Source organism: Chlorocebus sabaeus, chromosome 4 (genome assembly GCF_047675955.1).
Source record: "Chlorocebus sabaeus isolate Y175 chromosome 4, mChlSab1.0.hap1, whole genome shotgun sequence".
Taxonomy (NCBI): domain Eukaryota; kingdom Metazoa; phylum Chordata; class Mammalia; order Primates; family Cercopithecidae; genus Chlorocebus; species Chlorocebus sabaeus.
The window spans coordinates 56,450,226-56,462,993 of NC_132907.1; the positions used below are offsets into that span (position 1 = coordinate 56,450,226).

General features: G+C 37.2%; 1 protein-coding gene across 5 annotated transcripts in view; it reads left to right on the forward strand.

The window, feature by feature from the left end:
* The window catches only part of LIFR (LIF receptor subunit alpha), a 77,022-nt gene extending 65,107 nt beyond the window's left edge, over positions 1-11,915 (forward strand). For 3 of the 5 annotated variants that reach the window (XM_073014787.1, XM_007961437.3, XM_007961439.3), the window contains exons 17-20: positions 682-843; positions 1,797-1,890; positions 4,252-4,330; positions 4,700-11,915. In XM_073014787.1, the coding sequence (XP_072870888.1) occupies positions 682-843; positions 1,797-1,890; positions 4,252-4,330; positions 4,700-5,323 (959 nt within the window). In that variant the 3' untranslated portion in view covers positions 5,324-11,915. The remainder of the gene's footprint in view (positions 1-681; positions 844-1,796; positions 1,891-4,251; positions 4,331-4,699) is intronic. The other 2 variants (XM_073014789.1, XM_073014788.1) reach the window with 1 other exon arrangement.
* Positions 11,916-12,768: the final 853 nt, after the last annotated feature.

Below are 12,768 nucleotides of genomic sequence, written 5' to 3' on the forward strand. Positions count from 1 at the left end.
TACAGTGGTTGTAGGGGACGACAGGAGGAGCTGGTAGAGAACTGTCACTTTTTGTTATTAACCATTTAGTACTAGTTAATTTTTTAACCTATTATCCTGCATTATTCTGATTAAATTTTTAAAAATAAAATAGTAGTTCAAATGATTCCTCACTCTTCCTTTTGAAGTTATAACTCAAAGGATTTCTCACTAGTCTCATTTGAGAGTTCCCATCACACTGATCCTTTTTCTAAGTGGTTTGGAGTCATCTCTATTGATTTGCATGTTTGCTTCATCCCATCTTTCACTCTCACTCATAGGAAGGCTCAACCTAAGTGGGTTTTGGTTGTGGTAGTTTTCATGCTTTTAGTAGCAGAAAGGGGACTTTTATTGATTGCCTGCTATATGCCAGGCATTATGCTAGAGAATGTGTGTGAAAACTTCACACAGCTTAAGTCGTGATGTTCTATTTCATAAGTAGAAAAACTCCAGTTGAGAGTGGTTTAAATAACGGGCCCATATCATACAGCTACTGACTGGCATGGGGGTAGAGTTTGAACAAGGTAGTGGCAGCTGCAGAGTCCTTGGCTGGGATGACTGCAGCTAGACCCACTTAGAAGGGCAGTTAGTGAGACAGGTGTAGGTAACCATGCATTTAAAACGGGTTAGAGTTAGTGCTAACATACTTCATTTTAAAAATAGGTCGTTCTGACATAAAGGTTAAGAATATTACTGACATATCCCAGAAGACACTGAGAATTGCTGACCTTCAAGGTAAAACAAGTTACCACCTGGTCTTGCGAGCCTATACAGATGGTGGAGTGGGCCCAGAGAAGAGTATGTACGTGGTGACAAAGGAAAATTGTAAGTTTCGGGTTGCTGTTGAGGTGCTTTCCATCCTGCATGCGTAGTGTTCCTAGTGATTCTTGGTTTATGTAGGAACCCCTCCCCACCCTTTCTAAAAAACATTCACATTTTGTTGCATTTTTTGGCTGGTGGAGGGAAGGGTTAAAAAGCTATAAGATTACTTTATGTTTATTCTTGTCAGTTATTTGAAGTTATTTCCAAATGAGTACCTAATAAATTAATGAATTTGGGGTACATCTGAAGTCTAGAGGTCTAAAGTCATATTGAATTTATCTAATGGTCAGTGATTAAAAATGTTTTGCTCCAGCTATTCTGTGATTTCTCACGTATCTAGGGAAAAGTGAAGATGTTCTTAAAAATTTTTTTGTAAAGCACAACACTCATAAATTTGAGAGACAAGAACCGTGATGGCCTTGACTGTCTTTCTGCAGTAAAGAACTTTACTTGGATCATGGGCTTATCCTCTACCCCTGAGTTGGAGAGTTCAGACACAGCTCTTAAATAAAGAGCCATGAGGATATGGTTCTCTAAAGCAGTGATTCTCAACGGAGGGTGATTTTGTCACCTACGAGATACTTGGCACTGTCTGGTATCATTTGTTGTCATAACTGGGGCATACTACTGGTATCTAGCGGTGAGAGGCCACGGACGCTCTTAAACTTCCAGTAGTGTACAGGACTGTCTCCCCCGATCCTCTAGTGAAGATCTGTCTGGCCTAAAATGTCAAGTTTCAAGATTGAGAAACCCTACTTGAAAGAGTTTTAAGTATTTGCGTAAAAATTATCACAATACCTGAAGGTTAGATTATAATAGTTTTTCAGTGTCCCTGCAGCAGTTAATTTTGTTTTTTTCCTAAATGATCTACCAACCTAAATATCTTCTAACATAAATCTATTCTGTACTTCACACTAAAAATAGTGATTTTAATATTTGTAATACTCTCATTTCAGCTGTGGGATTAATTATTGCCATTCTCATCCCAGTGGCAGTGGCTGTCATTGTTGGAGTGGTGACAAGTATCCTTTGTTATCGGAAACGAGAATGGTAATGGTTTCTGCATTTACTCTTGCTCTTCTTAAGGGCATGATTATAAGATTTGTAAGATTAGTTTATGTATTAAGTATATCTTTTTTGTTGTAATAAGTTAGTAAAAAAAATTTTAATTAGAATTAATGTTGAATTTAATATTAAACATGACATATTATTTAAAGGTCTTAGTAGAGTCAATGTGTAAATTTTTTTCTACCGTTTTTCCTAATAATTTAAAGTCATAGCAGTTACTATTATAAAAAATATTTATAGGCTGAAATACGGCAATAGCTATCTACAAGATTAAACATGATTTAATGATTAAGATCTCACTTGCCCTGGTGACCTATCATTTTGATCATTTGCTCATTTATTCAACAAATATGAATGACCTCTTCCATGTGAAGGGGGGAATATTGTGGTGCACAAAACAAGCTATGGTTCTTATAGACTTGGAGCACAGTATGGGAAGAGGGACAGTAAACCATAGACATTCAGCAAATGTGTGCTTGCAGAGTGTGAGTGGGTGCTAGGAAGACTGAACCAGGTACCCTGAGGAGACCAGCAGGGGGCTACGTCCTGGGAGCTGGTTGGCCACTGCTAGTCACGGCCGGTCTGTGGGAGAGTTCCAAAGGGTAAGGAGAGGCAAAAGAATGTTACAGACAGAGAATTCTTTCTTTGAGAGTCCTGAAATTGGAAGGAGTTAAAACCTTCAGAGAAAGTGAGAGGAGCTGTGTGCCTGGTGAAGCAGGAATGAGTGATGTGAGGTGAGGTGAAGTCAGTGGGGGCTCCATGGGAGAGAGGGCCATGTGTGTGGTTACCCGGCAGGAGCTGTCCTGGCTGTGTATGGGGCCAGTGGCTGCATTCATGCTTAGACCAGTCCTCACCGGCCTTAAAAATAACATCATTTATGACAAGAGAACATATTTTAGCAATCTTGGCTTATAAATCAAAATAGTAATAGTTGTAGAACTATAGAATAGTCTATTTTGGTAACCATATTCTCATTACCAAAAGTCACATTTTACAAACAACTGTTAGGCCGGGTACAGTGGCTCACACCTGTAATCCCGGCACTCTGGGAGGCCAAGGCAGGCGGATCAAGAGGTCAGGAGATCAAGACCATCCTGGCCAACATGGTGAAACCCTATCTCTACTAAAAATACAAAAAAGTAGCTGGGTGTGGTGGCACGTGCCTGTAATCCCAGCTACTCAGGAGGCTGAGGCAGGATAATCGCTTGAACCAGGGAGTTGGAGGTTGCGGTGAGCCAAGATGGTGCCACTGCACCCCAGCCTAGCAACAGAGCAAGACTCTGTCTCAAAAAAAAAATAAAAAGACAAAATAAGGGAGTTTAGAAGTTACAGCGTTTCAAACTCACGTTAACAAAGTTATTTTTTCTGTAGGAATTTCAGGTAATACAGTTCTTTTTAGTAGCCGTAAATATAAAAATATGATAGGACACTGAGCAAATCTCATTTTTGGTTGCATTTAGTTTTTAGTCAAGATTAATAGGCTTTTTCTTAGCACAGCCTGCAGTGTACTCATGACACATGGCTGTCACCTTTATGACCACCTCATTACCCCACCTTGGTAAAGGCAAATCTCATTTTTGGCTGCATTTAGTTTTTGTTCGAGATTAATAGCCTTTTTCTTAGCACAGCCTGCAGTGTACTCATGACACGTAGTTATCACCTTTATGATCACCTTTTTAACCACCTCCGTAAAGCAGTGCCATGGGATCACAGCTGTTCTTCCATAGCCTAGATCCTTTGGACTAGATGGCACAACCACTATTTTAATTATTTGCTTTCCGTTTTCATGAGATACATGGGTATGGTAGTTCTAGAAATTGAATTACTGTTTATGGTTTTCTTTTTTTTTGGAGGGGGTGGGGGATAGAGTCTCGCTCTGTCACCCAGGCTGGAGTGCAGTGGCGCGATCTCTGCTCACCGCAACCTCCGCCTCCCGGGTTTACACCATTCTCCTGCCTCAGCCTTCCGAGTAGCTGGGACTACAGGAGCCTGCCACCACGCCCAGCTAATTTTTTGTATTTTTAGTAGAAACGGGGTTTCACCATGTTAGCCAGGATGGTCTCGATCTCCTGACCTTGTGATCTGCCCGCCTCAGCCTCCCAAAGTGCTGGGATTACAGGCGTGAGCCACCATGCCCAGGCCTGTTTATGGTTTTCAAATTGGAACCTCTCAGTGCGTTGTATAGACAGCTCTAGTGAATGATCACACGAAAGAGCTTCCATTTGAATCTCACATGTTCATTAACAGATTCATAAATACTTCAAAATAAGCCTAATGATTTATTAACTTATTATCTAATAATCTTAAAACTATTAAATTTACTTTAATAATTTTTTATTAAAGGATTAAAGAAACCTTCTACCCTGATATTCCAAATCCAGAAAACTGTAAAGCGTTACAGTTTCAAAAGAGTGTCTGTGAGGTAATCTTTTATTTTCTTATATTTATCTTTGACGTGCTGGCTTGTTTTTTTAATCTTTTGTGAAAAGTTTTTAACATGCAAGTGTCATTCTAAGTAAAAAGTGTTGGGAAGATAGTATACTTTGAAAATCCCAGTTTCTAAAATTATTAATTTTAAATTATACCATACTCTTTTTTCTCCCACAAATATTAATAACAAGGAAAAACTGATATGGAAGAAAAAAGTGGCTGTGCTGTAGTGTGAAATGCAGAGTAGTAGAGGCACCTGTTTACAAGCAGGTTTGGGGAAAAAGGTGCCCCTGTTTGTAGGAGGAGCATTGCAGTAGCATTTAGTGCTATTTTTAATCACCATTTTAAAATTTATTTCTAGGGAAGCAGTGGTCTTAAGACATTGGAAATGAATCCTTGTACCCCAAATAATGTTGAGGTTCTGGAAACTCGATCAGCATTTCCTAAAATAGAAGATACAGAAATAATTTCGCCAGTAGCTGAGCGTCCTGAAGATCGCTCTGATGCAGAGCCTGAAAACCATGTGGTTGTGTCCTATTGTCCACCCATCATTGAGGAAGAAATACCAAACCCAGCAGCAGATGAAGCTGGAGGGACTGCACAGGTCATTTACATTGATGTTCAGTCGATGTATCAGCCTCAAGCAAAACCAGAAGAAGAACAAGAAAATGACCCTGTAGGAGGGGCAGGCTATAAACCACAGATGCACCTCCCCATTAATTCTACTGTGGAAGATATAGCTGCAGAAGAGGACTTAGAGAAAACTGCAGGTTACAGACCTCAGGCCAATGTAAATACATGGAATTTAGTGTCTCCAGACTCTCCTAGATCCATAGACAGCAACAGTGAGATTGTCTCATTTGGAAGTCCATGCTCCATTAATTCCCGACAATTTTTGATTCCTCCTAAAGATGAAGACTCTCCTAAATCTAATGGAGGAGGGTGGTCCTTTACAAACTTTTTTCAGAACAAACCAAACGATTAACAGTGTCAGCGTGTCACTTCAGTCGGCCATCTCAATAAGCTCTTATTGCTAGTGTTGCTACATCAGCACTGGGCATTCTTGGAGGGATCCTGTGAAATATTGTTAGGAGGTGAACTTCACTACATGTTAAGTTACACTAAAAGTGTTCATGTGCTTTTAATGTAGTCTAAAAGCCAAAGTATAGTGACTCAGAATCCTCAATCCACAAAACTCAAGATTTGGAGCTCTTTGTGATCAAACCAAAGTTTTCTCATGTACTCTACCTTCAAGAAGCATTTCAAGGCTAATACCTACTTATACGTACATGTAAAACAAATCCCGCCACAACTGTTTTCTGTTCTGTTGTTTGTGGTTTTCTCATATGTATACTTGGTGGAATTGCAAGTGGATTTGCAGGCCAGGGAGAAAATGTCCAAGTAACAGGTGATGTTTATTTGCCTGACGTTTACTCCTTTCTAGATGAAAACCAAGCACAGATTTAAAAACTTCTAAGATTATTCTCCTCTATCCACAGCATTCACAAAAATAATTTTTGATGTAGCGACAGTGATTTAGTGTTTTGTTTGATAAAGTATGCTGATTTCTGTGCCTACTGTATAATGGTTATCAAACAGTTGTCTCAGGGGTACAAACTTTGAAAACAAGTGTGACACTGACCAGCCCAAATCATAATCATGTTTTCTTGCTGTGATAGGTTTTGCAAGCCTTTTCATTATTTTTTAGCTTTTATGCTTGCTTCCATTATTTCAGTTGGTTGCCCTGATATTTAAGATTTACATTTCTAAGACTATAGACCCATGTTTCTTTTAAATCATTTTATTTTGTGATAGTGACAGCTTTATATGAACAAATTCAATATTATTCATAAGCATATAATTCCAGTGATTTACTATGTGAGATGACTACTAAGCAATATCTAGCAGCATTAGCTGTCTGTATTCTGATTGGGTTTCGTTCCTCCTGAGGAGACCATGCCATTGAGCCTGGCTACCCAGGCAGTGGTGATCTTTGACACCTCCTAGTGGATGTTCCTCCTGCTCGTGAGTCTTTTCATCATGCCAGATTATCTGATCCAGTACTCACATTTTTAAATATAAAACAGAGAATGCTTCTTACAGGAACAGTTACCCAAGGGCTATTTCTTAGTAACTGTCATAAACCGATCTGAATCCACGGGCATACCTGTGTTGCAGGTGTAGCAATTGCTTGGTGAGCTGTGCATAGTTGGGTGCCTTCAGCACAGCATCCTCTGCCCACCCTTGTTTCTCATAAGCGATGTCTGGAGTGATTGTGGTTCTTGGAAAAGCAGAAGGAAAAACTAAAAAGTGTATGTTGTATTTTCCTTGCCCTCAGGTTGCCTGTGTATTTTACCTTTTCATAGTTAAGGCAAAAGTACTTGAAAATTTTAAGTGTCCAAATAAGATATGCCTTTTTTGTTTGGTTTTTTGGTTTTTTGTTTTTTATCATCTGAGGTTCTGTAATGTATTTACAAATAATGGATCAGTTAATTTTTTTGAAGCTCATATTGTATATTTTTAAAAACCATGTTGTGGAAAAAAGCCAGAGTGACAAGGGACAAAATCTATTTACGTTCTCTGTGTATGAATCCTGATTTTAACTGCTAGGATTCAGCTAAATTTCTGAGCTTTATGATCTGTGGAAATTTGGAGTGAAATGCAATTCATTTTGTACATACATAGTATATTAAAACTATATAATAGTTCATAGAAATGTTCAGTAATGAAAAATATATCCAATCAGAGCCATCCCTAAATAGTGTTCTCTTGTCTTCCTTTGTATCCTCTTTGGCTCCTTGCCTTAGCTTCCACCCCAGACATGAGATCTGGGGCTGCCTTCTCTCCCTGCCAAATTTTGCTGTTACCATAGTCTGCTTGCCCTCAACTCCTGCCTTGTTCCCTGTTGAAATGTATCAATCCCATACTTTATCTCTCCAGGACAAGGATAGGCGTTGGCTACAGTAAACATTTATTGCTCTAAACGACACTAACCTGAGATAACCAGAAAAGACCAGAAGAGATTGTTTGATCTTTGTCTGTCAATATATATGCATTTCAACTGTGACCATCTGGATCCAGGGCCCTTTCTAACCTATATAACGACTCATTTGTTTGGCTAATGATGAATATCACTGGGCTCTTAAGTCCTTTCGTTCTCTGCAAGACTTCACTGTTTTTTCTGTATGAAAAAAGTGCAGAATATCACTCACCTTTCCCCTACTTCTGGAGTTTCATACACAAGGATCACTAGCTTAATGAGAAGCAGAGTAACACTATTAAGTCTGGGCAAGCTCCTTGTAAGTTGCTGTATGCTTAAAAGAGTGTGGTTTGTGTCTGAGGCCAAAGCGGTTTTCCTTGTTTTTCCTCATTGAATTGAAGACAGCTAGACCCTTGTGCAGATCCCAGGATATTACCTCTCCTCCCACTCCACCTGTGTGTGTAGGGAGAGCAACAACATGGGAAGAGGAGAGGGAAGTGGGAAGGAGAGATTAGTCGCATGTCCAGTTGTCTGAGACACTGGTAAATGTGCACTGTTTGTCAATGCTGGTTGCATGCCTGCATTTACAAGGTGTTCTCATACTGATTGTGCTCTGTCCAGTTAGATTTGTGGCTTCTCCCTTGGAAGCGACAATTAAGGACTAGTTAGAGGCAGAGCTAGATGTGTTCTCTCCAGCCCTTACTGACTGGGAAAATAATTGAGAAATCCCTCTTTTCCTCTTCAGTGAAAGCCCAGTCATTGGTTAGAAAAATCTATATGTCAAACTAGCATTATGTTCCATCATATCTGTGGGGTAGTAATTCATGTAAGACATATTTTTACCTCTCTTATGAGTCAATTCACTTACAAGCCAGTTTCAACTCAAGCTTCCCTTCCGAGGAATGGAGGTCATTATGGGGCTCATTTATGAGTGACCATTTTAAATAAATAATATTTAATATTACATTATTAAAGACTTAGCTAGACTTTTAACATTAGATGAACTCGTGAATCATATAGTGCATAGATTAGCACATGTGTGCAATCTAGGTCATCAGCTTGTTGAATTTATGCAGCCCTGGATTTGAAACTGTGGCCCTGAGTGTCTGGATAGTTGAGTTGTGTGTTTATGTGCTTATGTGATAGAGGTGCTTTGTTCCTGCAGCCTAGAAACAGAAGCAGCCATTCATCGAGAAGTTTAAGAGAGGAAGTATCAACCTCATTTTCCAAACCAGCATTACTTTCACGGCTCATGGATCTGAAAGATTACATTTAGAACATTTAGTACTATTACACTCTCAGAAACTGTGGTAAAATGTCACATTTTCAAAACTTCATGCACATTGTATTCTTGTTGGAAATAAGTCCTGTAGTTTCTTAATTGTCTTCATGCCGTCCATATTTAACAAACATTACAAGTCCTTTTTGTATTTGGGTAATTATTTGTAATTTAATGAAGGAGACCAGGGAATGTTTTCTTCCAAAGGGAATTTAAAATCAATTTTACGGTATTTTGAAAGTAAAATATTCATTAACATGTCAATATTTTGAAAACATTATCTCAGAGTTTTCTATCGCTCAGGTATATAATCTGATAAAATTTTTTTGTTCTAAGGTTATTTTTGCTATTCTCTATTTTGAATTATGTTAAAATTTGTGTGCATTTTATGAAATGCCTTTTTTCTTATTTTGAAAGTGTAAAATTGGGCATCTCAGAGTAAAAGGGGGGATTATTAGCTACAAAAACTAGACACGTCGTGAAAGCTCAGTAACTAATTTTCTTGACCGAGTCCTATCCCAGAGTGTCACAGATTCAACAGAATTTTCCTGAAGGGCGATACACATCAAAATCTAGGTTGTGTAGATCTGAGACTATTGACTCAAAGATTCAAATCTACTTTGGAAGTGACTGCATGGTTTGAATGAAAACTGAGGAAGGGCTCATGCCTGTTATCACTAGATATTTATTTCTCCATAATTTTAAGTGTTCATACTTCCTTCTTATTTGATGGGTATGCAACTGGGGCATGTTTGTACCAGCCAGCGTGTGTTCTGCCCAACAGTGTGTCCATGTGTGAAGTTAACTAATTCAGAACTCATTCTCTTGATAAACTTTTTCTTGAAAGCATCTATTTTAAGTCTTTATTTCCTGCTGAAATGAAGTTTCATGCTGTCATGCCCATCTTATTTATTCTAGAAGAAAATTTTCATAGAAGAAAATGATTTATGGCCAAAGTTACAGAACATTCATCTTTTAGACTTAGCCTTAGAATATCATTGGAAATTACTTGGCTTGAATTTGGTTCATTTATATCTTTATGGATTATGTACCAGGGCCATTAATAACACTTAAACCCCTTATTTTGCTATGGTGGTTAGATTTTTTATTCCTTTTCAGTTATGCTGTTAATTATTACATGGTCACATTCATGCTTATTACAGATGAACTATTTTTAGTGCCAATGTAAAGGATTAAGGATAGCATTCAATTAGTTGGCTGATATGTCAGGCTTTATTGTACATGGTAATGTTTCAGGGAGTGTGATTTGGTCTAGAATATATCCAGATCCTTACGATATTGGGTTATGACAGGATTCTATTATTTTTAGCCATGAATGGTGCTTATTTTTCCCTATATTAGGAATGTTAATATTTGGATTATCAGAGTCCATGTTATAAACAGAATTTATCTATGCAAGACAAATTCTAACTGTGCAACATTTTCATGAGAATTAAAAGTAGTGTGTTAAGGGGAAACTCTGAATGTTTTTATGTATAAGTGCCTAGCTAAAGAACCATAGAACAATAAATCAAAAGCTCTTATAAAAGAAAAACTGACTGAACATTAACCAGAAACAAAATATTAATAATTTACATTATTTTTTTGGTTGCTGGGACTGAATACCCCAAAAACTAAGAGATGTGAGTGGAGAAAATGTCTACTTGATAAGAAAATTGATTTATATTATATTTACGTGTGTCTTCTAAGATTGCCTTTACAGTAGCCAATCAGAACTTTAAAAAAAAAAAAAGCTAACAACATAGATCCTGTGTGTTGCACATATGACTAAAATACTTTGCACACCAGATTGAATGACTCAAGTTGTTGAATTTCCTTACACATTTAAAGTGTACTTTCGTTTAGAATTATTCCATTTTAAATGGGTAACTTTCAACTTCTGAACTATTTTCCTAAACATTCCAGTAGTGTATTATAAAAGATCAAAATATCTCTAGGTGGTAATACAATTTTCATTTGTAACATGGAAAAGTTAACTGTTAGGTTTAACATTAGTGTTTTTGCAATTGATCATAGAAAAGAACACTGAATAATGGTTTTCATACAATTTTTGTTAAACATTCTTTTCCCAGTTTGATTCCAAATACTTTTTCCCATTTTTTCTAATATATCATAAACTAGTGGTTCCTTCCATTTAATTTTTCCTTCCAACATAGTATTTAGGAAAAATATAAATAACATTGTGAGTAGCAGGAGACAACACGAAAAAAGAAGCCTTTCATTGTTGCAGAGGTGTAGGTATTATGTGATTGATGCCCTTCCTGGCATTTGTTTTATCCTGTTATTTTCTCAAAAAAGAGCATGGCTTTTTCTTAAATACATTTTAATTCAGAATTGCTTGCAAAGATTGGCCTAGATAGATAGACATCCTAGATTTAAAATAGTACCACCTTAAAGGTATGTTGAAAGGTAAAATAAATCATTTCAAAATACTTAACTTTCCCAGTAAGAATGTTAAGTTTTCTTCTCTTTCATTAGCTGGCCATAAGTCAAGGTCCTTATAACACTAGGAAATTACCTGTTTTTACTTTCAAAATTGCATTATAGTGAATTACTGTTTACAAAATACACATACTGTGAACAGATATAAGTTTCTGTCTTTTATAAGATTGTTTGTAGAATGAATGTTTTTTTTAAGTGAGTATTATATGTTAAATATTTTAAGTTTTTTATAAATACTAGTAACTGTTTACTAATTTTTGTTTGGTCAAGTGCTTGTAAATGTCGCTGAAAGAAGATAGGGAGAAACTGCAGATCCCCAACTGTTCCCTTTTTCATTTCTTGAAATGTTACCACTACAGATACTTTTTTTTTTTTTTAAGGTAAATGATCAGTTGTGATGTGCTGTACCTAAAATCATGTTTAATTGTATAAGGAAACGTTTAAATACACATATACAGGAAGAAAACTGTAGACGAAGTATGTGTGTGTGATTCAGTCTGATTCACAGAATTCTGAGAGTAATATGGAATAGAACAACTCCACTTAGATGATAACTGAAGCATTTCCTGCCTTGTGAAAATTTGGATATTAAATTGCTGTTAGAATGGGAAATTTGGACACTTTATATCATTGTATAATTTCAGAATTTAGTTACTGTATCTTTTGGAAAACATGATTATAGCAAAAACATAGAAAATAAGTAATCTATTACTAAAACACCATAAATGTAAAACTAGTATGCTTGGCTGTTAACTCTAAAGATGTTACTTATGTCTGTTTTTAAAACATGCATGTATTTAACAATTTTATCATAGTATTGTCATGGAAAAAATAAATATATTTTCTTACATCTTACACTGACAGACTTGGGCATTATTGGGTTTTTCCCCATGTTACACACTTAGGAGAAGTGGTGTCTGCTTCGTTGTTGTATTTTTTTGTTCTATCCCGTAAGAAATACTGTGGTTGTAAAGCAATCACATAACACTATGGATGTATTTGTAACATTTGAATACATTGCTGTGCCATTGGTGTGACATCCATCTGTCCATTAAATCATTATTGTTTACCTGAGAAGTTAGCATAAAAATAATCAAATAGTGGGAATCCAACATTGGCAAATAAATAATAAATACTGGTCTTTAAAGTAATGGTTTTTAGTTTATGCCCTCTGAAAATAGCTTAAACATTCCTGAAGATTCTGAGAATGTATCAAAATTTTATTTCAACCTATTAGGAAATACAGTCAGATTTAGCAAAACTAGTAATTTTAAAGTATAAAGTGATCTTTTCTTTCTTTTTTTTTTTTTTTTTTGAGACGGAGTCCGGCTCTGTAGTCCAGACTGGAGTGCAGTGGCGTGATCTTGGCTCACTGCAAGCTCCGCCTCCCAGGTTCACGCCATGCTCCTGCCTCCCGAGCAGCTGGGACTGCAGGCGCCCGCCACCGCGCCCGGCTAATTTTTTGTATTTTTTAGTAGAGATGGGGTTTCGCCGTGTTAGCCAAGATGGTCTCGATCTCCTGACCTCGTGATCCGCCCGCCTCGGCCTCCCAAAGTGCTGGGATTACAGACGTGAGCCACCGCGCCCAGCCAAAGTGACCTTAAATAGATAAATGGAGAAATTAAGTCCTTAGTCATATGTATAGCCTAGACTTAGCCAGATTGAAACATGAATGGGCCTGGATTTAACCAGAAGAAACTCCAGACCA